Source organism: Gymnodraco acuticeps, unplaced genomic scaffold (genome assembly GCF_902827175.1).
Source record: "Gymnodraco acuticeps unplaced genomic scaffold, fGymAcu1.1, whole genome shotgun sequence".
Lineage (NCBI taxonomy): Eukaryota > Metazoa > Chordata > Actinopteri > Perciformes > Bathydraconidae > Gymnodraco > Gymnodraco acuticeps.
Genome location: NW_022990700.1, coordinates 983,850 through 1,011,833, shown reverse-complemented (window position 1 = coordinate 1,011,833; position 27,984 = coordinate 983,850). Strand labels below are relative to the sequence as shown.

Sequence of the window (27,984 nt, the reverse complement as noted above, 5' to 3'; positions counted from 1 at the left end):
AAGCAATACTCTGAGGTTTCTCAGCTGCAGACTTATCCAAGGATATCTAAGCTCCAGAAGCCTTGTCCAAATGTAATATTTTCCATTTGGAAGAAGTTTGCAAAGCAGAATGCCAAAAATATTTAATCTTGCACCAACTATTAGAGGAGAAGATGGGAAATCAAACAGCGTACGCCTTGATGGAAATCAGCAATTCCTGCAATGTTTCTGATCCGCATCATGGATAATGTTCCACTGGGCAGCTCGGTCAAATTTACACTCCATTTGTGCTCGGGTATAAAACAATAGCCATTCATTCATCGATCCAATACTCATAACACACACTGTTATGCCAATATTGTTAGGCTCCAACTCGGAGAAGATATATGACTAAACATCCATTTCTAATTATTATTCTAAACCTTGTTCGTTATGATAGTGAGATATGTTTTAAATAATCTAAAGACCATCAGGAAGTGGCTAAAAGCATTAAGAGGAACATTTGTAGTTTCTATAAATATATAATGTGCAAGTATTTTGATAGTGTAAGTGGCTCACAGTGAGAGTTTTGGTCATCATAACAAAACATCTGTGAAAATACTGGCTCATAGTTCATGTCCGGTATATGTAGCACTTATCTAAATTTGCTGAGTGTATCTAAACATACAGTATATATCTAAATATATCTGGCTTCATACAAAGTGAAAGTGAGCTCGATATACATCATCAAACATAATAATTATTTGCATTTATACAACAATCCAAAAACCTAAAGTTAATCAGTTAGAACAGTGTTTCTCAAACTTTTTCATACCAATGACCACTTAACCAATAAAAAAACACTCGCGGACTACCTAACTCCACAAATATCCAAAAACACATCGTTTTTTGCAAATCGCCTGAAAATGGTACAAACAAGTGGCAACATGTGTGATGAAGGTGTTTATCTGGGAGATATTCCCGCGAGATATTCCCGCGAGAGTGCGGAAAACTTAAATAAATAAATGTATTTCAAATGTGAAATTTTACCAATATACTCACGGACCACTAGGGGGCGCTCACGGACCACCAGTGGTCCGCGGACCACACTTTGAGAAGCACTGAATTAGAAGACCAAGATAAATGAACTCATTTTCATGGAAGCCTTTTCAAGTTTACTTTAAAAAAAAATTGCGTTTAAAGTGATCAAAATGACTAAATGATCACTCCAGTTCTACAGGAAAATTAGAAAAATTACACACAAGACCATGAAAATAAAATGTTTTTGATCTTGGGCACAAACCCCAAATTATGCAAAGATGACCTCAGCAGCGACATTTATTTTCCGTGTGAGGAAGTGTGACCTTGACCTGATATTAAATTCTAAACATAATCACACAAATTTGAAAAAAAAGCATTCAGGAGTCATTGAGTACATGCCTTCTTCAAAGAATCCAAGCCGCTTACCATGTAAAGAACAGGGGGCTTATTTCAAAACCACATTGAATGAAATAGGAGATAATTACACAGATCTCATAGTGTGCAGAATGATATCACATGAAAAGACAACACCGTAACATGGACCAGATGCAGAGCAAGGTTCCTCTGTAATATAAAAAAACATAGTTTGGTAGAGACTATGGCAGCTTTGGCTCACCGCCCCAACCATTGGGTTTTGATGGTGACATTTAAGTATTTCCCTCGTTTTTTAATATCATCATTTTTCATCTCCGGCTTTGGCGATGTGGGCAACTCAAACCTCATCATAGGAGCAGGACTATGTTGTTGCTGGGGAAGTGGTACTTTTCTTTTGAATTAATGAAAGCCTCGAGTGTTAAATGTTATGTGGGAAGAACAAAATGTTCCAAAACTTGTGATCAGTAATGTTTTCTTTCAAATGTTTTTATGTCTGTTTGCACGAGCACAATGTCCCACTATTGTGATCACAAGTAAATGATAAGTAGTTCCACAAATATTATTAAAACTTCTTTGATTTCCAAATTGTGATGGTCTGGTTCTCCTAAAAGCTGCACATGTTCCCTGGGTTGGCGTAGGTTTCCAGGGTATCAATCTTTCTATCTTAATCTTGGCAAGATGTGAAATTGTGTATTTTTCCTTCAAAATAAATGGCTTTTGATATTCAGAAAAAGGTATAATGTACATTCTTGTTACATTTAGTACTTTTAAAAACAAGATTTAAAGGAAAACAGCAAAGAAAGAAACTTCTTTAGTTTTTTCATAAAAAGTGCAGGTCAAGTGACCCCAAAAAAGGCAGTGGGAATCAGAAAAGGAGATGCAGTATGACCGAAAACAAGAAACTTTAGGGATGATTTCCAGTAATGGAAGCTCCTTTTTTAAATTGCAACGATCTGCTGAGGAACCAAACAGGAAAGGTCTTTTCAGCTAGCTCAGCCGTAGTGAACGAATATCCCCTTCTTTCCCCTTCTCAGGCAAAAAACAGAAAGCATGACTTACCCTTGGCCCAACGTCTCCTTGGTCACCCTGTGAGAAATACAGGAAAATAATAACCGTCAGCAGTCATTACCACCGCATATGCACACAGGAGGAAGCATGTAAAACACTGCTACTATAGAGAAGCTGTGACAGACAGGCTTAAAACATAAGACTTGTGTACAGACAGGAAGAGAATCAAAGGTCATCTGTACCTGAGCCATCCCAGGAAGTCAACATTTACTGCATAAATCATTTGACAGGCTACAATTGAGATCATCTGACAGGACGCGATGAAATTATAAGTGGGATTTTGTTTCATGATCTCATCACAGGCCTAGCATGGTAACATGAAAAGAGCCAATCATCCAAACCTAAGCATCACCCGTAATTTACACGCTCATCAGACTGAATCCAGCTCTGACAGATACTGTTTACTTCTGTTGTATTGTGGTCTGGACAATTTCAGTTTGAGTGCAAAAACGTACACATGCAAAGTTACCCATCGGTGTGTACACAAATGACCACAAGCATGAGCTATTACAGTCGCTCACATCTCAGGCTGGGCAGAGGTTCACAGAGCGGCAAAACATCTGGCTATCATCGAGCACTGTGGAAGGCCTGTAAACCTGTATAGCGCTCCTTGACGTGAGAATGTGAGAAGACGTATACGAGCTTCTACATAACTAATTGTAATCTATGGATTGTTTGATGGACGTGCAGTGAAAGCGTTAACGTGGGAGGGCGATGCAGAGAACACCTGTCAGGTGTTTGCAAGTGTGTGTGAAGCTCTCCTCCTGTGACAAAGAAAAACATCCATGCTATGCATTGACTTGTCTGGCAGGGTTGTGGAAGCATACCTTATCTCCCTTGGGTCCGGCTGGTCCCTGTATGAAGGAGTAGATAATCGGAGACAGTTGGTCAACATAAATCAGTTATCATATCAGAAACGTATATATAATAATAATAATTGGGAAGGCAAGTAAGTAATACCACTTAATGCAGCCGTGCCATGGAGACTGTTCAATAACAAGTCACTTCGTACGTGTATTTTGTAAATTGTGTTACAAAAAACAAAAAAATACTTCTTAGCTGTCATTAACATTAAGCTGTCTTTGGTTATTTTCTGCTGTAACACATTTCAATTTCCACTCTGTGGGACGAATAACGGTATTCTGATTCTTTCTGAGCGCATTTCACAAACGTTAACTAAAAACCCGGTCTGCAGGCTGTGAAGTAGTTGAGATGCTGACACACAGTGACTCTGTGATATCGTCTCATGAACACCAGAGCCACAGATGATCTGATCCCGCCAGTTGGTTTATTTTTGCCTTTTCCATCTCTTAGTCTGCCGGACTCAGTGGCACAAGAACCCAAAATGTGGCGGCATTACAGACTAGAGCCTGGACTCCTGCTACTGTCTCTGACCTTAGCCCATGTCTCTCTTAAAGTGACTACAGTAAGCAGACCTAACCTCTTACAACCCAATCACCCTTTTCACGTCTTTGTTCTCTAAACTGTCTATTCTTTTCACTCACTCCATACTGTATTTCACACACTCCTCCTGCTTTCATTCAGCCTCTAAATCTGCCATGCAATCTGGCAGGAATAATCCCTTTTCTGATTTGTTCCCCCTCTCCTCACCTCTTCTCTGTCTGGTAGACATTTTGTCTGAACTGGAGCTGTAATTGTGTTCAGGAGTACTGAAGAGGGGGGAGGCCTGGTGCAGAGGATAAGCATTTTGTTAATGTGACTGGCCACATGATGACAGACTGCAGCTTATCTCCTGCATGCTCTGCTCTTTCCTTCTGTTCAGAGAGAGAAGAGATGGAGGAGGAAGTGACAGCACACCACTTCTCCTGTAGGTGTGTGATAATCAAACTGCTTTTATCCTTTATTCTCTTGTTTTTATCTCCCTTGAGTACTAAGGCCACTCTGGTCCTGAGGTCTGTGTCACACCTGCTGGGGTTTTACGGAGGCTCTATGATTGGGCTTGTCCTCTTAAAAGACAGACCCAGCTTGAGGTCTCTTTTTGCAGGAAACAACAACTTAACGGTGTTTAGAGAGTCGCTATTCAAACAGCTCTCCTTTTGCTGTGAGGAGCAGATGACTTGTCCTTCTCGTGGGCACAGCGACCAGAGACGGGGGGTAGAGAGGGTACAATAATTACTTTTTAAAGAGCCCCCATAGAGGTTGTAAACTGTATTCTCTCCCTCCTTTTTCCCACTGGTGTGTGACCTGTTCTCTGTGCTAGGCCTGTTTCCTGGCTACAGCTGGGTGTGTCTGGGGGTGCAGCGGGGTGATGGATGAGACTCAAGGTGAAGTGCTCGGGTTAAGTTGAGCCATGAGTCCCCCGTGGCTGTGAGCCCTGGGATGACTTAAGAGCTGGAACAGGAAACAAGACGGCTATCAGAGTTTTTTCACTCAGTTGCAGCGTTCCCTAAGGAACAGTAAACATGATCGATGAAATAAGACAGGTGCTGGTTTAGTAAAGCCTCACCTGTCTTACTTTATCACAGGCCAATGGCCCACCTGTATGTTCAGAAGATTTTTGACAAGGATTTGCTTAAGTGTAATTTATATGTGTTATTAAAAACAATAACAACAGGTGTGTGATGTGTACCTGGCTTCCCTTAGGACCTGGAGAACCCTGAAATTAGAAGAAAATAGATTTAAATAAAACTATTGCCAGCCCCTAAAGCAAATTTCACACATTTGATTTTGGGAATACTCACTGGTTTCCCATCCAAGCCAAGAGGACCCTGTTGAATCAAAGACAAACATTATGGCAAAAGACAAAAAAAAAAATCAAAAAAAAAATCATTCAAATGAATTGTTTGCCATTTTTGGAAAAGTGGTTATAGCGCACACATGAGCTAGAGCCAAGAAAAGGTTAGTTTACATTTACATTTAAATATCTAATGTCATTGGCAAAAGAAAAGTCTGGAACCTTGCACATAATATAAAAAAATAAAACACATTTCAGTTTTTAGTACAGATTACACATTAGTGTACTCTATGTCTAAATCTTAAAATGGAAGTTAAACATATTTCCAAAAATGTTAAACTACTCCTTTGATGAGTGCTTTCAAAAACAAGTCCGCTGTGAATAATAATAAAATATGATTAAGGCCTTTTTTTTTAAATCCAATGACAATCTGCCCCCATAAAATATCATTAACCGGCTGTTATTTATAAGTATTGTAATAATGTTTGAGTCTTGTCTCCGTATCTCTTAGAAAAAACAATGCAAGTGATCTCAACTTAGGAAAAACAGTTAAGTGAATTTGGCAAGAAAAACGTTTACAGAGAGGACAGTAAAAAGCATGCTTGTAAACAAGAGAGAGAAACAGCTGCAATGATTGGGGAAAAAAGCAGGAAAATTAAGAACTTTTTATACAAATCCTTTATGTATATCCTGCCCCATTTAACTGTGTGTGTGTGTCCGTGTTTAAGTGCACACATGAGACTCAAATATTAAGACGTTTCCAGTTGATTTATAATTATTCTAAGATTTAGAGTGTGGTCTCCAACATGAGAGACCCTTGGTGGATTCAGTCCAGCTGTATTGAACTTCCACACAACTGCACATCCACCGTGTCTCTGTGTGTTTGTGGTGAGATAATCCAGCAGGCGGTTGAATACGTTTAAAGTCCCTGTCCGGCTCACCCAAGCTGAAACAGCAGCTGGATGATCCACTTTGTTTACCTCACCAAAGAAGCCCAGCAGTCATTGAACCTCCTCTGCAAAGCAAGTCTCAGTTCAAAGGCAGAAACCTTTAGATACCTTTTTAAACATAAAGGAACACTAAGATCAACCTTTCTGAAAACACTTAAAAGTGATGTATGTAGTAAAGGCTAGTGTTGACCTCCTCCTTAATGACAACACTTGACGTTAAGCTAACAGTTATTGCAGGGTCCCTTGAGTCTCACAGTCCTGGCCAGATACATACAAATGTCTTAAAAAGCCTGTCGCACACAGCATTATGGGGGAAATAAGACATTAATTTCACAAAAACAGAAAACTTGGTCAATGCAATGGCCACACTTAGTGGCAATAAATCAACATGTTCCTACTAAGGAATAGCGTTCAGAACATATTGTGTTATTAAATGGGAGAAAAAAACAGAAAGAGCAACCGCATAAATCTAACGGTCTTTAGAAGCGCTAAAGATGTTTAGAAAAGATTGAAGAATGTTGTAGGCTACAAGAAGTTAAAAGTAATGAATGAACTGTTAAAAAAGTTAGCTACATTTAAGGGATAAAACAACTGAAGTAAGTTGCTTAAAGTAATGAACTAAATGGTTAGCTAATGGTTCTGACAGTTGTTTGCAACAAAGCTCTTATCTTAGGCTAAGCCAGGTGGAGACGTGGCTAACTTTACCCCCTTAAATAAACTAAGTCTTAATATTTATGCAACAGACAGGCTTAATCAGACGGGTCTGACCTGACAGTCTAAGGCCAAGACTACTCTTTGTTTATGCAACAGGTCCCTGGTGCCTCTTCAGACTGGAAGCCATCATTAACTATTGCCATCTCTGGCCTTGGATGACTTCCTTGAGTTGGGTTTTTCTCTTCATCTCTCTGATTTAGCAGGCCTGTGGGTGCTTTCTGCCTTGAGGTCCTTTAGAAAAAAACTACCAGTGTCGTCACAGCCAGCGTTGATGGATGGACAGTGGCACATAAGGATGGAAGGAAAAGTAGAAGCAGGAAGGACGGAATCATACCTTGGAGCAACTCCCCAAAAGGTTATGTAATCATTTGCTGGCCCTCTGTAAAAGAACGTCTCTCTTTAATAACATAAGTAGTTTGTCTGTATAAAAGAGAAGTACAAGAAAAAAGCCTTTGAGGATTTATTATTGAAAGCCCCTGAAATAAGCAGAAGTTTACCTAGATGGGGTGGAAAAACTGACTGGGATCAAATGACCATTATTTGATCATGAGTGGCAAAAGTTGTGAGTAAGGATCGTACAGTGGAAGCTACATACAGCAGGTTGTAGTTTCAGCACTCTATAAATGCAGCACAATGTGTTTGTCATGTCAGGCAGAGCATTTTAATCAGCCTGCACATGTCACTGTGATCTGTTATCCGAGTCCTTTTCTCTGGATATACATGTGTGGACGCAGTGATCGCTCTGCATCAGGCAGCGCTTATCAGGGCAAGACACGTAAGGACGAGTAGACGAGGTGCACAGGGTGAGGTCATCGGTTGCGGAGTCTGAACCAGAGCAAAAACAGACAAATGTATGGCTGCTAATAAGACACACAGTAGCCTGTGAGCAGCTCGGGACTAAAGCTGTGTGTGTCTTCCTTTGTGTGTGGGAGAGAGGGTTTAGTTTACAACAAGAAACAATAAAGGGGTTTATCTAATATCTGGAAGCTGACAGCTTGCATACACCAGCAGTATAAGATACGTTAACCTCTATGACCTACTAACTTATCCAATATGGAATAAAATAAGACCCAGAGCTACTATAGCAACCTGGAGCTATAATTCAATCACAAAGACTTTCTTTTGTGACAAAATGAACAAGGCCGACTTTAAAATATATGAGCCTAACTTAAAGGGCTCCCCTATGTCCTCGGTGTGTCAGGGAACTCACCAAGTGTCAGAAAACACAACCCTCTCTCTTTTCCTCCATACCCAAATCTCTAGAAACGGGGCTGCAACGGAGTTGATTATTATTTGAACTTTTCTGACGTCAGAAAAGGGGTGTTCCGCCTACTGTATATGGGCAACTCTCCACCTATCAGGGGAATGAGAGACCGCTCGAAAGCGCTGGAGACGCTGTAGTACATATGCCAGGCATGTAAGTGGCACTGTAGTCTGCCACAAAAGCAGAATCAGCCCTTGCAAAAACAGGGCTGGAAAAGAGCAAATAGAGCGAAATGAGGCATGGCTAAAATGCATGATCTGTTTGGTATTTTGAAAAAAAAACTTCAGACGTGTTTTATATAGGTATGGCCCTACAATATATGTTTCAAATATAGCATTATGGGTCCACTTTAATATCAGCAAAAATGGGCCAGTAGCTTTTATGGATTGGAATATGTTTAAGGAACACAGAAGCCAAGGGAAATTGTATTTTGATATGTGGCCCTTAATCCATTTTGTGCTTTATTTCTGATAGCTGACTTGTTATAGTTTACTTACAGTGTATAAAAGATATACGGTCAACAAGAGTCTGCAAGGATGGAAAATGAGCATGAATTTTAATTTAGAAAAAAGACCACTAGGAAAATATATTCATCTCACCAGAAATGGATCAGGCTGCAGAAAACAAATTGGAGAATAATGTTGAGAAAAAGTAAGAATATGTGCCTGAGATAGTAAATTTAGTTTATATAGTAAACAAATCTCTTCACTCAGGTATTTTTCCACAGGCCCTGAAAACTGCAGTCATTAAACCGCTCTTAAAAAAGAATAATCTAGATGCTTCAGTAATGAACAATTACAGGCCCATATCAAACCTCCCATTTCTAGGTAAAATCATTGAAAAAGTTGTTTTTCAAACAGTTGAGTAATTTCTTGCATTTAAATAACTGTTTTGATGTGTTCCAGTCAGGCTTTCGTCCAAACCACAGCACTGAGACTGCTCTTGTAAAGGTCTTTAATGACATCCACTTAAACACAGACAGTGGCAGAACTTCAGTGTTAGTATTATTAGATCTCAGTGCTGCGTTTGACACTGTTGACCACAGCATATTACTAGACCGACTGGAGAACTGGGTGGGACTTTCGGAAACAGTTCTGAATTGGTTTGAATCCTACTTAAAGGACAGAAACAACTTTGTTTCTATAGGTAAATACACATCTGAGTTGACAAATATGACATGTGGGGTTCCTCAAGGCTCCATCTTGGGGCCTCTTCTCTTTAACATCTACATGCTACCACTGGCTCAGATAATGAAGAACAACAAAATAAGTTACCATAGCTATGCAGATGACACACAAATTTACGTAACAATTTCACCAGGAGACTATGCTCCAATTCAAACACTGAGTAAGTGCATTGAACAAATCAATGACTGGATGTGTCAGAACTTTCTCCAATTAAACAAAGATAAAACTGAGGTAATGGTTTTTGGAGCCAAGGCAGAACGTATAAAAGTTAGCGCTGAGCTTCAGTGTGCAATGTTCAAAACAACAGATAAAGCCAGAAATCTAGGTGTAGTCATGGACTCTGACCTGAGTTTCAACAGTCACATTAAAACTGTTACTAAATCAGCCTACTATCACCTAAAGAATATATCTAGGATTAAAAGACTAATGTCACAGCAGGATTTGGAAAAACTTGTCCATGCTTTTATCTTCAGTAGACTCGACTACTGCAATGGTGTCTTCACAGGTCTCACTAAAAAATCTATTAGGAAGCTGCAGCTAATTCAGAACGCTGCTGCTCGAGTCCTCACTAACACTAAGAAAGTGGATCACATCACTCCAGTTCTGAAGTCTTTACACTGGCTTCCTGTGTGTCAAAGAATAGATTTCAAAATACTGCTGCTGGTTTATAAAGCACTGAATGGTTTAGGCCCAAAATACATTTCTGACCTCCTGCTAAATGATGAACCATCCAGATCTCTCAGGTCTTCAGGGACTGGTCAGCTTTCTGTCCCCAGAGTCAGAACTAAACATGGTAAAGCAGCGTTCAGTTATTATGCTCCAAATATCTGGAACAAACTCCCAGAAACCTGCAGGTCCGCTGCAACTCTGACTACTTTTAAATCCAGGCTGAAGACTTTTCTTTTTGTCGCTGCTTTTAATTGAACTATTCATATCTGACTGCACTGTAACTTTTATCCATGTACTTTTTTCTTTTAATGTTTAATTGACAGCACTGTAACTTTTATCCATGTATTTTTTCTTTTAATGTTTATTTTATTAGCTTTTCTTTTTAATGCCATTTTCTTAATCTCTTTCATTTTTTGTAAAGCACTTTGAATTGCCTTGTGTTGAAAAGTGCTATATAAATAAACTTGCCTTGCCTTGCCTGAGATTACCACAAAAATCTCAAGTGATTGTGGGGGAAATGAAATAATGCCTTTTCTTTATGTGTGCGTATTCTTTGTGTATTTCTAGTCTGCATTGCCATCTCTTCCTGCAGCGGCCCTCAGTAAAAAAAAAAGTTTGACTCAGCATTCCCACCAATTAGGCACATTTCTGGAAAATAACTTGGCCTGCAGGGGGGCATTTCTCTGTGTCTATGTTTGTGTAGGTGTGTGTGTGCATGCTCATACATGCATATGTGTGTATCTTAATCCCAATTAAACAGGCGAGAGGTGTCTGTGCTGTCTTTTATTGGACTCCCTGCGGTGCAGACTGCTAATTATCCAGTAAGGTGTAATTGTTGAGGATGCTGCGTGAAACCTTGTGTCTGCACATCTGAGCAGACATCTCAGCCAAAACACACGTGGTAGTGTGTCACCAACAAAAATGAAGTTACACGCTGTGAGTGAGAAAACTCTTTCCATTATTTTGTTGTACTTCCCTGCTTTGATATTGTCTTTGCTCTCTCAGAGTTAGCTACCTATATTTGTCAGACTCCAGTTCCTCTCATGTTGCTACTGGGACACAACTCTATGTCATTCCTACAGGATACATTGTGATACATGAAAAAAGGATAGTGGCTGCATCAAGAACCAAGGAGCACAATAAAGCATACCAGAGTGCTCTGTGTTTGGGACAGAAAATCAATGACATGTTTTGGAGTGACAGTCTGGCTTTAATCTGTGCTCGGCGGCCTGGAAGGCTGAACAATGGAGGCCTTAGCCTGTTTCTGCTGAGTGAGGGCCGCTGCCTGTCACAGACTGGCACTTTAGTATAAACAAACTAGTGGCTGGACATATGAACGAGAATCAACTGGTGTGTGTGTGTGTTTACCCCTCAGCACTGTTGTGTCAGTCTGCTTGACTTTGATTGTTTGACAGCGGTAAGGCCCGTTTCTGAAACCCCTCGTCTATGATTTATGAGCGGAGGAAGTGACCACACACACACACACACACACACACACACACACACACACACACACACACACACACACACACACACACACACACACACACACACACACACACACACACACACACCACACACACACACACACACACACACACACACACCCACACACACACACACACACACACACACACACACACACACCACACACACACACACAACACACACACACACACACACAACACACACACACACACACACACACACACACAACACACACACACACACACACACACACACACACACACACACACACACACACACACACACACACACACACACACACACCATTGGTTATGCTTGGGCCGCTTGTCATTAACTCTGTTTATCACATAACTAATACTTCACTGGAAGTGGACTGCTGCATACATTACTGTGATGAAACGTCTGCAAGACATGTGTATGCCCCCAGAATGAGGTGCAGCACATGTCCGCTCACACACTGGCAAACATGCGCACGTGTTTGCACATAACTTGCCAGTATAACAATTGCTCAGCGATGGCAATAAGAGGAATACAGTGTAAAAAATACCTTGTCAAGTCAATCAAAACTCATAACATATAGGCATCCAAACATAATTGAATTAGAATGGCATTTCAGGTGAATTTATATGATATTAATGTAACAATGGATGAATTAATGTGTACATCATGTCAATGACACAGCTGTTAAACGTGTGACTAATTGTATTGTTGCAGGATTGTTCCTATATTGCCCCTTAGATCAATAAATTACTATCTTAACCTAGAATAATACAACATTTATTAATACAACGTTATTATGTTTTGCATTATTAATCTGAATCGGCAAAGTAACTTTGAACTAAAGTACAACATTAGCAGAAAATGGAATAAAGTATGATTGTATTAATTCACTTCCACCATTAAAAGAGTCTGCTGAGGTTTAAAGGCTTGAGTTTGACAGAGAAGCACTGCAATGAGGGTGAGAGAAACGTGCTGGTAAGGGATCTAGCCGTTTGTTTTAACAATGGGAAAAGAAAGAAATACATTTTACTGGCACAAGACAAATAAGTGCACTCTGGTTTTGACTTATTTGTGTTTATGTGAGCATGCTTTTCCCTATAAGCAGTCCGTGAGATAAGTTATTGGTGTGAAAACACACACACAGCTCTGAGCACTTTGATGGAGTTCACTCACATCTGCACATATGGACACAGATACACAAACACTGCTACCCAATAGGAAGAGTGGCCCTTTTTAAGCTTCAGTGCTTGAAACCTGATCATCTCTGCTGCTAAATTAAATAATGTGCTGTCCATGTTAATTGTCAGTATGATTAATCTACTGTTATTTCACGGTAACTTCATACACGCAGCTTCTTTAGGCATCATATACGCATCATAAGAGGAGGCTTATGTAACGACTATAGGGACTTCATTACGCTGACTAGACAGTGAAGGATTAGTCAGATTATTAAGATTTACATCTAACGAAGCAGCTGTTTTAAAGTGAAAAACAGAAACACTGGCACAGCTTTGAGTTGTCTAATGAAGACAGTGACAGAGATGAATGGAGTCACGGGCAAACACAAATAAATGTGTACACTCCGCTCTCTCGGTCCACCTGTGTGTAATTATCAGCAGGCATTTCCCGTCAGGAGGGCCGAGCAGTGCCAGGCAGACTGGGAATCTGACTGGGAGCGAGCCCCGTGGGTAATGAACTTCCCAAAATTCCCAGTGAGACACTACAATACAACAAACAAGACGCCGTGCAACACAACACCGGGGCAACTAGTGAGGGTCGCCATGGCAACCAGACAGAGCAGGGCAGGGGGTTTAAACCTAGCGGGTCAGAGTGTCTCACTATGTACACAGCAGGCTTCATGTGAACTGCACACACATCCAGTTGTGATGAATCATGAGGGTGCATCTGTATCAGATGATGAGAATATGATGATGGCTACAGGACGAATCAGCAACAGAGCTGTTGTGTTTTAACTCAAAAGCTGTGGAGAAAGCCAGAAGTCTGAGGCCACAAGAGGCCGCTGTATCTCAGGATAAGAACACACTCAGTCTTGTGTTAGGCATCACTGGTGGAAATCCAGCAGGGGAAGAAGTATTCAGATATTTTAACCAAGTAAAAGTAGCAAAACAATATTGTAAAGAAATTCCTGCATTCTTAATTTTCCTAAATTGAAATGACATAGCATCAAAATATACCCAAAAGTACTAGTTGAGCCATCAAATATATTACTGGATTGTAGTTATTGTTGCTTTAATATGCACTTTAATGCTGCAGTGGGTAGATTTGGGGCTGATGCACTTACTTAATGTGCTGCTGAATAGCTTAAAACTGATAATACATTATCATTTATAGGTTAATTTGTTGTATTAAAAGTTTAAACCCAAACTTCAAAGTAAATGCTAAAAGCACAAGCATAGTTTAAAAGGATGTACAGAAACACTTTTTTGGAAAACTATGAGAATGAAGAAGGTGATTGAAGATGAGAAATTATTGTATATGTATGTATAAATGTAAATGTAGTAGGAATAACTTGCATAATGATTTAAAGGACAATCATTGATCAAGTAAGGGGTGGGAATTAATAAGCATTTGCTTTCTCCTGCTCCTTTTCGGACACATATGATTTTTTATTATTATTAATATGAAGACTTTTTTTGTATCATGAATGTGGATAAATACTGTATTTTAACAATACGGTATTCTGTTTATTCATATTTTTTATTTGTTATTTTTTTAATCTGTTCGAAATAAAGATTGAAATGAAATGAATGAACTAAAGCTATCAAATAAATGACATGAGGAACAAGTACAATATTTCCGTGGAGTACAAGTTTAGGATAACAAGAAGAGGAAATACTTGTATAGTATAAGTACCTCAACATAAATTAAATGTACTTCCAGTTACCTTTAAGTTCATTTCACAAGTCTAGAAAACAGTGATCTGCTGATTCAGTGATTCAGTAGCCAGGATGTTCTCAGTTATGTAGTTCAAACAGTATGTGTGGAAGAATGTTTCAAATTTTCCTTGGCATTGTTTACACTTCTGCGGTTTATGTTTACAGATGAGATCTTCACAAAATCGGTCAGTGTGTTTACTCCTCGGATTACTGTTTATGTTTACTCATTTTCACACATGCGCTAAATATGTTTTATGGCACTATTTTCAGCCTTGAGTGAGTCATTTGTGATGTTTTACATTTTCTGTGTTAAAAGACGTTCATCCCATCCTGCCACTCTCGGGCTGGCTATTTCTGTTTGTGTTTAAAAACAACTTTCTTTGTATTTGAGTTACATCTCAGTGATGGGGCAGGATACATACTTGGAGAGGAGCAAATGTTGAAGGAAGCATGAAGAGGCAAGGAAACAGGAAGATTAGAGTAATTTGTGGAAAGACAGAAAAAGGACTGCTGAAGCTGCAGGAAAAGTTGGAATAAATCCAGAGGAAATAAACAAAAGGAAAATGGAGGCATGATTGGGTAAATTGAAGAGTGAAAGGATAAATAACAAATCAAATTTACCGGGTATCCATCCCGTCCAGCCTTGCCCTGGTGAGGTTAGAGATTAAAGCATGAAGCATTGAGACAGGTTAGACAGCTGCACACACCACCCTGTATACTGTATACATGTAACACTTCATTCTGAACGAGACAAGTATTTAATGCCATGCAGGGTCTTCGTTCATTTTCTTCTAGTTTGTACAAAGACTTTTGAATAGATTGAATGACTCCATATTGAGTTTGGAGGTAGACTTATTGACTGAAGGCTATATTGTTCAGTACAGTGTGTTTAAACTACTACTTTTGATTCCCAGTTTAACAACTTAAGGCTTAAATCTGCGGTGTTTGGCACCCGTTAAAATCTGCTTTCAAACGTGAGCTATAAGGTAAGGCAAATTGCCATTGTGTCGATTTTTAAAGCTTCCAGCCGATAAACTTGACTCAGACAAATTGTACTGACAGAGTGTTACTTTGTGGAGTAGGAAGTGATTTCACGTTGACCCACCTTTCCTCGATTTTATGGGCAAAAGGGTACACATGGGTGAGGTCTTAGTGTAAACCAGCTGCATAGACAATTTTCTCCAACAAAACCATTTCCTGGATTTAAAAATCATCAGCTTAACACGCCACTCCGATATTTCTGGAATTGCGTCATGGTGTGTAACAGATCGTATAAGCTGCACCTCTGCATATCTGATCTGCGCCACATGTGACTAAAACGTTCTGATTAAAAAAATAAAATAACAGACAGGTCACAACATTTAATTTTAGATTTAAAAAATCCAAACCAGGAGGCAGCAGTCGTGTCCAGTTAGTATTTGTGTACTTGTGTTTTTGTATGAGTGTCAGCAGGAGTTATTGTCCCACAGAGGAAAATAACTCATTGCTCCCTGACCATCACCCACACACACACTTTCAGAGATACGAGCTCACACACAGCTCTCTAGGTGGTCCATTTACTGCCGCACTCTGTGGATGCACATGTGTGAGTGAGTGTGTGTCTGTGTGTTCTTGTTTTACAGGTGAGAGAGAAATCCATTGTTTGTATAGTGAAGAATATGATATGTACCTGTGTGTAAGAAAAGGCTTCACGTTCAGTAACTTATGAGTGGTTTTCAATACTACCTGGATGAGATGGAATTATACTTACAGGCAGGCCTGCAACAGAAAAAGAGAGAAAAATAAATTAGACATTAGAAAATAATGAAGCACAACATGTGGGACTTATGGGTACCACTGGTTTGTACAGCAATCAGTTCCTCGGGACAGTGGTGAGCAACAACAACAACAAAACTACGCATGCAATGTAGTTTGTAAGATGATGACTGTAATTAACCAGCTAAATATGGTACAGAACAAGCTCATTAGAACCGCTGCCAATGGACTTTGTGGTGAACCTGTTATGATAAACAGACTTCTGGATAATGGGCCATGTTTTGCATTAGGATATGAAGTCATGTGAATACTTTGTTTCCTAAGATTTGGATGCATGAAATGGAGGACATAAAAAGTTGGGGGTGTGCTGGCAAACTGTATGTCCCTTTAAAGCATAAAAAAAAGATGCCTTTAATATTATATCCAGGCAGTTTTTCAGATCTGATTGAAATTCTCTGATGTTGAGCCTCAGCAGCAATAAGTACATTCTGCTTTTCTTACTCAGACTAACCAAAAACAACAGTAATGATCAAAAGGCCCCTCTGATGTTGATGGACTATTCTTATAAAGGAAAAATAATCTCTTAAAAGTCCAATGCCAAGGACGGCAATAAACCACTCAAACCCTTCAAATTGAATTTATAATTTTTCTATTAAAATACACTTTATTGGTGATTGCTTAATATTTATCTGATAACAATTTAAAACTAATCGTGATGCTGATTTATATGATTGCTAAACACAATTACAGTGGCACGATTGGGCACGATGCCGCCAGTGCTGTCCTGGAACAACAAAGCTCATCAGCATCCATGCAACACTAAACATCTACATAAACTCAACAAGATTGAAAACAGACCTCCTTCTGAGAAAATGGAATATTTGTGGAGTTTTGTCACTATTAAAGCATTCAAAAAAGTATTGCTAATGTGACCAGAATCTTTGTGAGCCTTGAAGATTGTAGTTTGATTCAAGACAAAGGGCATTTTGGGGATATGAGAAGTAGAAAAAGGGATGAAAAACAGAAGGTGGTTGGGGTGAGAAGGAAAAAACATGACAGAGGTGTCAGGGTTTATGAGGCATGAAGAGCAAGTCAACCAACTTCAGCTGCGTCTAGACGCTGGGAAAAAGGCATTCTGGGCCAGACAGTTACTGTAGGTAAACAAATGCAGCCTGCTTAGAGAGCAACAGTTAGACCAGCGTTAACCATTGAACTTGAGACAGGTGTGTGCAAGTCTGGAGACTAATGAGAAAGAAAGAGAGAGAAAGGTAAACATACAACAAAAGAAAAGAAGTAAAAGAGCAAACAGAATAAAAAACATTGAGTGTTGTCGAAGGAGAGAAGGCGAAAGATGCTTAACTACTCTGTCTGCCCTCTTTCCTGTTGTCCGGTTTTGTTTCTGTTTCTCTCCACTCGTATTTGTTTTTTTCTCTGAAAGAACAGGGAAAACCTTCTCTGATCTTGTAAAAAGCTGGAGTCACTCGCAAGAGGATGGCGCAACAATCTCTCCATGCCACCTACCTCTACACAATATTACCCAGACTGCAAGATGAGGACGAAAAGGTAAACAACAAGAGAGACAACCTAAACACAGCCTCATCGTTCGAGACAGACCATCCTGCGACGAACAGCAAGCAGCCAATGAGTCCCATTTCAGGAGAAACCTTAACGATGTGCTTTCCCGTAATGATAATCCCTTTGGAAAACAATTTCCTGTTGGAAAGTGGCTGGAAATACACACCACCCTTATGAAATGTATTTTATTTTTCATGTGATTGCCTAATTGGATCGCACAACTCTGAGGGATTTCCGCAATCTATGTTGATTCAGAGTTCATGTGATACTTAAGAGGGTATGTGGTCTGGTGACTTTTCTAACTGTCAATTAATCCCAAGCGAATACCAGAACCACCAACTATTGATGTCCAAAAACTATTAAAAGCACATTAGAGTGCCACAACGCTGCACTGGGTTCGCCCCAAAAAACATTTAACTTCAGCTTGAGAGTTTGCTACAAACTTTAGTGCCTGGGCTGTTTAAGGGAATTACTTTTTGAAAATGGAATGACCATTTATCACTTGTTGTTGTGGGAAGATTTTTTACTTTAGTTTGAATCAGAGACACATTTAGGCTGGGGAAGGGAGACTGTCCAACTGTTGCTTTTCATTTATGAAAAATATTAAATGCTTCTAGCGAGAGATAGAAAACTGAATTCACACCATGGCACTGCATAATAAACTTTAGATATGCCTCAAGCCATCATTGAATATTCTATGTCAAAAAACTAAAAGGTAAATATATGGTATAAAGAAAATTGCAATAATACATTTTAAATATACTCTACTGCTTTAAAAAGGACACGAGACCTTCAGGAAGGATCTTGGTGCACTCAGTTGAGCAATAAATGTTATGTCAACATATTCACAGGAACAGATTTAATCTAGCCCAGTGGTTCTCAAAGTGATAGGCATGCCAGGGGGGGCTCGATAGACCAGGAGGAAAAATGGTTAGAAAAAGAAAAAAGGATAAAAAAGAAAATCATAATTTGAAAAATTATTGATTCGAAAATAATATGAAACAGTACTATTACGTCTGGGTCTCTGTATTTCATTAAAGCTCGGCTCTGTGTGTGTGTGTGTGTGTGTGTGTGTGTGTGGAACGAGCCATTTTGTGTGTGTGTGCGCGAGCGAGAGAGAGCACCGGTACCGGAGATCGTTGTTGTTAGCTTCTGGTGCTAGCGAGCTACGCTAACGGATATAAGGAGTTTTTTCAACAACAAAGTGGAGGAGAGTCCTCTCCTGTCAGACTGAGGGACTCAGTGAACTAAAGGACTCTCTCAGTGTTATCTCAGTGGGTCTCAAATGTTTTGGTCACTATTAATGTAAACAATTATTTCCGAGGCACACGTTTATATGATCATTATAGTTATAAAAAAATAAGAGAATAAATGAAAAACAGGTATGAAATACTATATGACAGTAAAACAAGAATAAAGTTTAAAAGGGTGAATTGTAAAATATCCATAAAGAAAAAGTAAATCTGTTTACAGTACTGTTTCAAATGGGTGTTGAGAGATGTATCCTTAGATCTCTTAATTTTGCTCTCAAAGTGCACCAGATTGATGCATTTAACTTCAATATTTAAAAATAAATCTTCCCGGGGGAGCTTGCCCCCGGACCCCCCTATGTGAGGTCCACACACCACCTATAAAAATAGCACTTTACCCCTGCTTACACCTATATGCCGTGAGCTAATTATCGAGCCTTCATTGTAACAGTCACACTGTATATGCGTGGGGAATGTTGCAGTAGAAAACTCCACTGTCTCGACCGGTACATTAATGGGAAACCCTAAATGTTTGAGCACCCTCTATGAAACGTCAAGCTACCCCACAGCACCCCCGCCACTGAGCCTGACTATTTGTGTTGGGGGGGCCCGACTTTTTTTTTTCTCCAAAGGGGGGGCCTGACAGAAAAAGTTTGAGAACCACTGATGTAGCCTAATCCACAACGATGAATCACAGCCAGACTGGAAGTTTTTCCACCTGACACATATCCTGCAGAACAACTTCAGTCCTGCAGGTTTTTATAAAATCTTCTAACAAAGTCGCTCCACAATTTGAGTCAACACTCAATAAAAAACAATTAAAACGAGAGTGACTCAAACTTGAGTAACATCCGCTCTATCTGTCCTGACGACCTTTTTGTGTAAAAATATGTCTCTGACTCTGCAATGTTTTGGTTCCTCGATGAGTGTTTTGCGGTCTGGGTGGAAAGAAAGAGCAGCACAATAATGGCGGGTAGTGATGTCGGCAACGGAGAATCTCATTAGGCTCGTACTACAGCAGCTGCTACCGCTCAACGAGAGCGACTGACATCTGGGTAAAGTTAGTGCAACCACATGGCTGATGTTAGCATTATGTCGGCACAAATAGGGAGGGACAGGGTGAAGGGCTTACTGCAGCCCATCATCCCAACGTCCTGACTCTCGGGTCACTGCTTTTACAAGCCCTCCAACTCATCCAATCACCCCAGAGAAGAGAGAGAGTGTTAGAGAGAGGAGGATAGTCTTTCAGGAAAAAGAAGAGGAAACAGAACAGAGCAGGTGGAGGCCGTCACTTACCGGCTTCCCCTCTTCTTCCCATCCGTCCACGCTTTCCTGGAGGCCCTGTGAAAACACACAGACAGAGCTGTAAATCCCGCAAATCAGCATTGCAGGGATGAGTAGAGAACAACGGCGCATCACTTGCTGTTTCACTGCTGGTGGTCATGTGTTGCCTGGCGTTAGGTTTGTGTGGGCTGGCACAACACTCATATATCAGAGCTCTGGTGACGCAAGCACAAATTCAGAGGCTAGAAACAAAAACTAAATCACAACCAAGATCGCGTCACACTCAAATGTTAAACTAAACAAACTGGACTGGTACCACCAGCTTTCCGGAAAAGTGTATTCTTCTGTTTATGAAGAAATCTGGTATAGTCGTCATAAATGGCAGGAGAAGGCTGTAGGGGATATTGTGTCCAGCAGGAGTGGTGACCTAGGTCTCAGACCTCATGCTGCCTAAAGACCATAAACCACACACTGCCGCTGAACCCCATGACAGTTCACGTGGGATTTTAAGAGAAGTATTGTATCAATATATGGTGTAATAGACAATACAAAAAAAAAAACACAGATTTCTGCTCAGGCTCAACTTCGTCCCTAAGGAAGGCCAAGCTTCGAGTTTTTTGCATCCCTTATAATCTTATGACTATCCACCACCTGTTGCTGGTCCAGGTACGTTTTTCTACATCGGAAAAGATTCATGTATGAACAAAAAAACTCACACCTGGTAGTGGTACTTGAAGCTTTAACCTCAGTGTTTTAGCATGATATAATTTATTACCCACATATTCAGGACTATTTCACACGGACGCCCATTCATTCATAACCGGTAAGCCACAACATGAAGCTAACGATAGCTCGCTAGCTGTTGTAGCTCTTACTACAGTCCTTGCCTTTGTGTGAAATAAAAAAAAATAGTAAGTATTTAGGTAAATCTGCCGCCATTAGCTTTCTACTTAGCGTGAAACCTTCCTGCAAGTACATTACTTCTCTTTACATTATATGTTCCTATCCTCCCACATACAATCCTGCTCTTGTATTGAAATAGGAACCATACTGTTCCTGATGCTAAGTGGTAGTGGCTGCAGACATGTTTTCCCTATTGTCATTATTGGGGTTGTTGTAGTGGCCTAATCATTTCCTGACTGTGCCAACCTTTTCAAAGAGACCTCAATCATGCTCCTCCACCTCCTTCTACCTCCCCCTCTTTCATCCTTCTTTCCCTCCTTTAAGCAATGGCAATACGCTATTTATTACTTTGGAATTGAAGGATTTATAAAATAGCATGAAATAGTGTTAAGTGCTGCCTCTGCTTAACTTGATCTGGACCATTTTAGAGTATACTATTTTTTTTACAACTACCAGACTTTGTTGGCAACAAGAAGAAACCATTTTAAAATGTAACAATGGAGAATGAGTACAGCATGTGCACATACTGACTCATTTAACATTTATGTTTCAACAGTTTTAATCATTTAACACCTCTACACCTTCAAACCTCAGACACAGACGCCAGCGAGCACACACACTCTGCCAGCCGCAGCATTTATATTACAGTAATAGTCTCCATATTCCATAGTGGGCTGTACTTCCTCTGATTCAGCCCCCGCAGCCATACACAGCAGCGTGGAGCTGTTTTTGCAGAGAGCATTTCCCCTGGCTGGAGGGGAGGGAGATGGGGAGGACAAGCTGGAATGGGGGAGAGAAGAATGTGTAAGGGAGTGGTGAGATGGGGAGAGACAGTTGGGGTAGAGAAATCAAATAGGGCGGACGGACAAAGAGATATAGTCCAGCTAAAAATGATAAAAGGGTCCAGGCAGGAGGAATAATAGCGGTGCAACAAAACAAGTCCGAATGAGGGGTGGATGACTTCACAATCCCTTAAAACATCCTTACAACATGGTCATTGGCCATTTAAAGTGCCTCCTCTCAAGCAGGGATATGCATTATAAGAAATGGGTCACAGGGGGCCATGCCTGCTCTACCTTTATTTGATAAAAGGCTGACATCGGCATGTTGACAGTTCGGTCGCCAAGCGCTGGAGGAGCGGGCGTCAGAGTGACTGAAACGTAGGGTTGTGATTAGTCCTGAGTGGCTGGGTTCAGGGGGAATGGAGGTTGGTGATGACAAGCTGATGTATGACTGGATTGACTGAGGAAATAATGTAAAAAACAGCAGCGCTAAAGCAGAGCATATGTAAAAAGTGGAGAGAAGTGGTTCCGATTCCTATTTCAGGAGAGGGCAGTGAACGCATACCCGTCCCGCTGCGATACAAACAAACACATAAACACGCAGACACTTGATGTGACTTAGGTGTCAGTCTTGACTTCCTGTGACGCGGTGGCATACCAGGGGCAGAAAAGGTCACACACGCACAATAAAATAGAAGTGTGTACCTTCAAGAGTAAGAGATAGTTTAACTTGACACAGTAATGGGCTGTATCATATGACTTCCTCTCCCTTTTGTTTGACTAGAGGTCAAAAGTTATCAACATCGAAAGCAGGTTACAAAGACATAACAAAGCTAAAGGTTTCTCGGTGATTGGTGGGTTGACACAATGTAAAGCACATAGGAGGATGTCAAAGGAGCAGGCTGAGAGGATGAGGACAGTAAAACAGATGTAAAAAAGAAAGAAAGAAAGAAGACGCTGTGCGAAGATGGGAGGACAAGTGCTGAGCAACGAGGTCGTCCTTCACTCTTACAGGTGTTGAAAATCGCTAAAGAAAGATGGGCCTCAAAAAATTCCAACAGCTAGGAAAGACAACTACATCCTGAGCATAAATCTCTCTAAGAGACACAGAAGCAACGCTGGATGCATGCACGCTCACTCAGCAGCATGAAAATAAGCAAGTGAAAAGCCTCTTGGATACCAAATGATAGAGTGGCGCAAGTTTAATTCCAACATTGGGGGACACATTAAACAAATTGTGAGGAGTTTTGTTTGTCAGTCATTCAGGTTTTGGTTTGCTTTCTCTCACTAATGTGCCTTTATATTTGGAGCAGCCTTAGCCGTGTTTGCTGCAGTCCAGCCCCAACCTGCTCTATCTGCCGATGCTGCGCCTCAACATTGCCTCCTTTCCCCTTTTTATAGCAGTGTTGCCTGTTTTTGAGCTGCCCCCTTCTTTATCAAAGTTGCTGCAGCTGTAGAGATTACTCCAAATGCAATTCTTCTTGTTTTATTTGGGAGGACACATACATAGTTCTAAATATTGAGGAAGATAACTCTAAACTTCTAAACATCTCTGTACATGGAAAAACATGCGGTCAGCTAGCAGTCCCCTTAGGACTGTAAGTGTGTTTATGTGTGTGTGAGAATGTCAAATACCTTACACTGAGAGAAACAAACATCTGGATCTCTGCCTGGATTCTTCTGTTAGTCTCAACATGGGACACTTTTAGGCAGATACAGGAGAATGACACAACATCACAGTCCTGTGTATAAGCTCAGTCATCATAGTAAAGAAAGATACACACACATATATTCCCACACCGACTCATATGCATATACTGAGGCATGTTCAACCTACATTCTGACAAGTGCAACCAACCTCAAAGCAATTTATCCATCAACACTTTCACTGGTTGCATCTGTGTGCTAAAAATCACACGTATGTGACCTACATCTTTCACTGTTTCGTCTTCTCTCAGATCATTAGGAGCAACCATTTATTTGGTGAATGTTTTACCAACTGCATATCAATATACCCCCAGCATCTAGATCCCCTTTGGCTCACACAAAGAAAGACACGTATAAACATCCTTTAATCCTCCAGATGCCCTGTCTGTTTCTGGTAGACTTGGCTCCGTTTGATTTAGCTACTGTGACATTTCTCGCAAACAAAGTGCTGCCAGGGAATAAAGCAAAGGATTGGTGGAGCGACCTCCACCTCCTCTCTCTTCTTGTAGGCCCCATTTTGTTCAACCCAACAACTGGGAGCAATAAAGCGCCAAATAAAAATAGCAGAACATGAAGCGCTTTATGGACAACTACAGCACTGACATCCATCCATCCTTTCATCCATCTACCACACATCCTCTCCACTCTACTCCTCTCCTCTCTGTTATCGGGGATGTGGAAGAGTGTAAGAAGTGAAGGCCGGCATCTATTCTCCCATTTCTCCTTCAATTAGAATCACAAAATCTTGAAAGGAGGTATCTGTATGTACATCTACACATGTAAAGATAAAAGAGCAAATATGCTTCTTATTGACATTTCATAGCGTCCACTGAAGGGAAAAGATCATGCCACATTTTGACAAATGAATGCATTTTATTATATAATTTCAGAGTTGCTTTCAGACATAATCTAAAATGTTGACATTAGTAATTGATAATGAACTAACATCTGTTTAAAAGTTGTTGTTTAACTTTTTTGTCGAAGACTGAATCTCTAGGTCTCCCTTGAAAAAGAGATTGTTTGATCTCAATGGGATTTTACCTGGTTAAATAAAGGCTACAAACAAATGTGTTAATAATGAGACCGCTAGTCGACTGCTACCGTTGAAACTGTTGACTGGTCTGAGGTACGATGGAGTATTCCTGTCTTTGGGTTCCCAAATGGTCGCAGCTGTTCAGGCTTCTTGTCTGAAACATTACTACATCCTCCAAACCGTCTCCTGATCTGTCAACACTTCCCTGTGTTTTTCCAACTTTCACTCCAATAGAAAGGGAGACACATGCTGTGAATGTAAACAGCAACAGAAAGAGAAAAAGACAACGGATGTGATTCACATGTCTGTGATTCATTCTCCAGCTGCCCGGGTCAGCCCGGGTTCAGTGGCTCAGACAGGGTTCATACCCATGCGTTCTCACAGTGGGGGAAATCAGATAACCAGAATCAAGAACATTACCTGTAATCCAACTTCATCCCATCACATCTTTAAGTGTTGGCAATGAAGATTTAATAAAGATCTACACCACATGTCTGCAAGGTGTTTCAATTCTCTCATAATACCCAACTTCAGTGTTTTCTTACCTCTTGCACCAGACTCAACTATACATAATGGTTTTACATTTTACAAATGCTTCTAAAATAATCTGCTTTTCTTTCACCTTCCACTTTTGGGGTCCAATGTTGCATCAACAAAGATTGAATATTTGTATAAGTTTAAATCAGTTTTCTTTTTTGTATCGTTCATACAGATAACTAAAATATTGTATTCGTCCTAAAGCGGGGAAATGTACAATATCACAGCAAAGATTCAGTGCAGACAAAAGGCGAAATAAAATGAGGATATGTAGGATGGTACTGTAATAAGGTGATAACCCTTCCCTTTCCTACAAACTAGGCTTGCTTATTTGAATGTTACTTGTTTGGGGACAATGTAACCACAGAGGGTCCCAACTCACTGTTAAAACTCTTTTAAATAAGCTGATAAAAAACTTAAATGAAATAAATCCCAATAGACTACTTTTGGATTCTGGAGAAACAGTCAACATCAACCACAGATAACAGCACAAGAAAACATATTTAGCATTTAAATATACAGTCTATGACAGCGTGAACAATGTTTTACTGCTGGACAAAAGTAATGTATGATTGGCCTTTTCTGAAACGTCAACAGTTCAACAGTTTACCAAGTAAAAAAGTGTCAATGTTTAAAACAATGTTTTGTAGGCTATGTTTTTTTTAGACATCTAGCTATAGCTAGCTCTAAGTTTTATATGTTAAAAGTTCCCTAGAAAATGACAAAGAAATCTGCCATTTGCGCTGACTGTTACAAGTCCAGCAAATGGTTCATTTACCAAATAGTGATAAGACACTGAAAAAAGTTTCTGAATAATGTTAAACGTAACGCAAAGCGGTTATTCTAGCTTATATTTTGTTACCCTAATGTTTCTATGTGTCGGAACCTCCAACCGCAAACACTTCAGTACCCTGAATTGTTATTATTGTAGAATATATAAGAGTTATGTAAGTTATAAACTCTCTGCCTGTGTGTGGACTATACTTCATCGCCCTGACCGACAAAATGTGGTTAGTGAGAGAGAGATGCTGTACAGTAAACATCATTCTGGTATTCATGCAAAGGTCATCCGTGATTGTGAAATGAGAAGCCGAGAACACATCGGTACCAAGACGACCTTCCTGTTTTACTTTCAGCACCAAGTGTTGCGTGACTGCAGAGTGGATTACTCTGAGCGGAGTAAGAAGGCGCCTGTGAGATGCTAGAGTGTATTGGTGTGAGATCATGGACGCCTATTTCATGCCCATGCGAGTGTGATCAACGTACAGCTTTCTGGAAACGCTCTGTCAGGGCTGAGTGACACTGCTGTAAACTTGCATATGTGTGAAAAAGAAAATCTGCATGCATGCTATCACAGCTGCAGGGTTGTTTAGGTGTTTATATCGGTTAAATTATTCATTAGGTCCTAATTCACAACAATTAATTTGTGCTTTTGGTGCGACAGAGCTTCGATTTGCTGGATGAATTGAATATGTATTCTCATTTGCTTGAGAGCATGCATAGGTTGGGCAGATGGAGACCCGAGCGTTGTGATGTCTGGCAGGTGGTTTGCGTTGAGTGGCAGGCGGCGGTGAAAGGCTTCCTGGGTAGTCACCGTGTGTCACAGCTAATGAGAGGTGAAGGCAGAGACGGGCCTGCCCCACACAGAAAGTCAAAACACTAAATGCTCAAGCAAAACACAGTGAGCACCAGCCGAGCACAGCAAATAAGAGCAGATCAAAACAGAGTGGACCAGAGCAGCCGAGGTTCAGCCGCCAGACAACAATAGCTTTCTCTTCAGGTGCATTACAGACTCAAAGTAAGGCTTTGATTAAAAAAGGTGGTTTCCTTGCCGAGCGGCGGTGGCAGTTCAAGAAGAATCTCAACTTGTGATTGATTCCTTTTATAGCCATTTATCCTGGCCATATTGGGAAATTATAAAAATAATTATAATCTTAGCAAAAAGTCAGCAGTAAGCTAACATTTACCACCATAAGCTACTGATCAAGTAAGACTAGTTGTAATTGATTCCATATTCCACATACAGAAACATTGGGGTAACAAAATATAAACTAGAATAACCGCTATAGTTTGACACTATTCTGAAACTTTTTTCAGTATCTTATCACTATTTAGATTCCGTATGAATAGCACTTTTCATTTGTGAGAAGCACCTGTGCATTAAATATATGGCACTGCCTGTGTGAAAAGAGAATATCATCACTTCCCTGATGTTGTTGTATATCATACTATTGTAATTGTGTTCATACGATAGCAGAGAAGGTCGTTGTGTGGGAAATAAAAACAGAAACATGTTGAGAGTCCAGGTAATTTAGAGATTGTTATGAACTCATGTTAATACAAGTGTGTCTGTCAGCCTGTTTTCCTTTCTTTGGAAACAGGGTCCTTGCGTGACTATGCCTTATTGGTTGACCCTAGATAAACAAACCCTCCTCGGCTGAGTGAGTTGCACATGTACCTGTGTGTTTGTTGACGCTGGGCATGTTGGCGTGCATGAGAAAGGCTTGGTTTTCGGCACCAGTCAAACAGGCTCCTGGGTGGTACTTCCATAAGTAGGGACTGTAACCACAGACGCTGGAATTTGAGCACTCAAGAGGATTTTAAGCGTACAAACAGACTTGCACGCAAATGAGCAATCCCAAACACCTCTACACACCCAAACCTATCCTCAATGGATTCAACTTAGAAATTGAAATCCTGCACATTTTTCATGTTGCTTTCTTAGAAACGGTTTAACCATGCCTAATTTGAGCAGTACTGGTTATTGAAGAACCCCCTGTGACCAATCGCCACCCTCAGATGTGGGAACCAGTGAGACCCATGACCAATGGGAGATGTGCCTTTAGGCAGGG

The 27,984-nt window shown here is 40.3% G+C and overlaps 1 protein-coding gene across 12 annotated transcripts in view; it reads right to left on the bottom strand.

The window, feature by feature from the left end:
- si:dkeyp-44a8.4 (collagen alpha-1(XXIII) chain) overlaps nucleotides 1–27,984 on the bottom strand; it is a 123,489-nt gene that overhangs the window by 17,883 nt on the left and 77,622 nt on the right. For 9 of the 12 annotated variants that reach the window (XM_034231122.1, XM_034231126.1, XM_034231121.1 and 6 more), the window contains exons 3-9: nucleotides 20,183–20,227; nucleotides 16,057–16,064; nucleotides 14,928–14,954; nucleotides 5,145–5,171; nucleotides 5,033–5,059; nucleotides 3,270–3,296; nucleotides 2,434–2,460 (exon numbers count right to left, since the gene is read on the bottom strand). In XM_034231122.1, the coding sequence (XP_034087013.1) occupies nucleotides 2,434–2,460; nucleotides 3,270–3,296; nucleotides 5,033–5,059; nucleotides 5,145–5,171; nucleotides 14,928–14,954; nucleotides 16,057–16,064; nucleotides 20,183–20,227 (188 nt within the window). The remainder of the gene's footprint in view (nucleotides 1–2,433; nucleotides 2,461–3,269; nucleotides 3,297–5,032; nucleotides 5,060–5,144; nucleotides 5,172–14,927; nucleotides 14,955–16,056; nucleotides 16,065–20,182; nucleotides 20,228–27,984) is intronic. The other 3 variants (XM_034231124.1, XM_034231125.1, XM_034231130.1) reach the window with 1 other exon arrangement.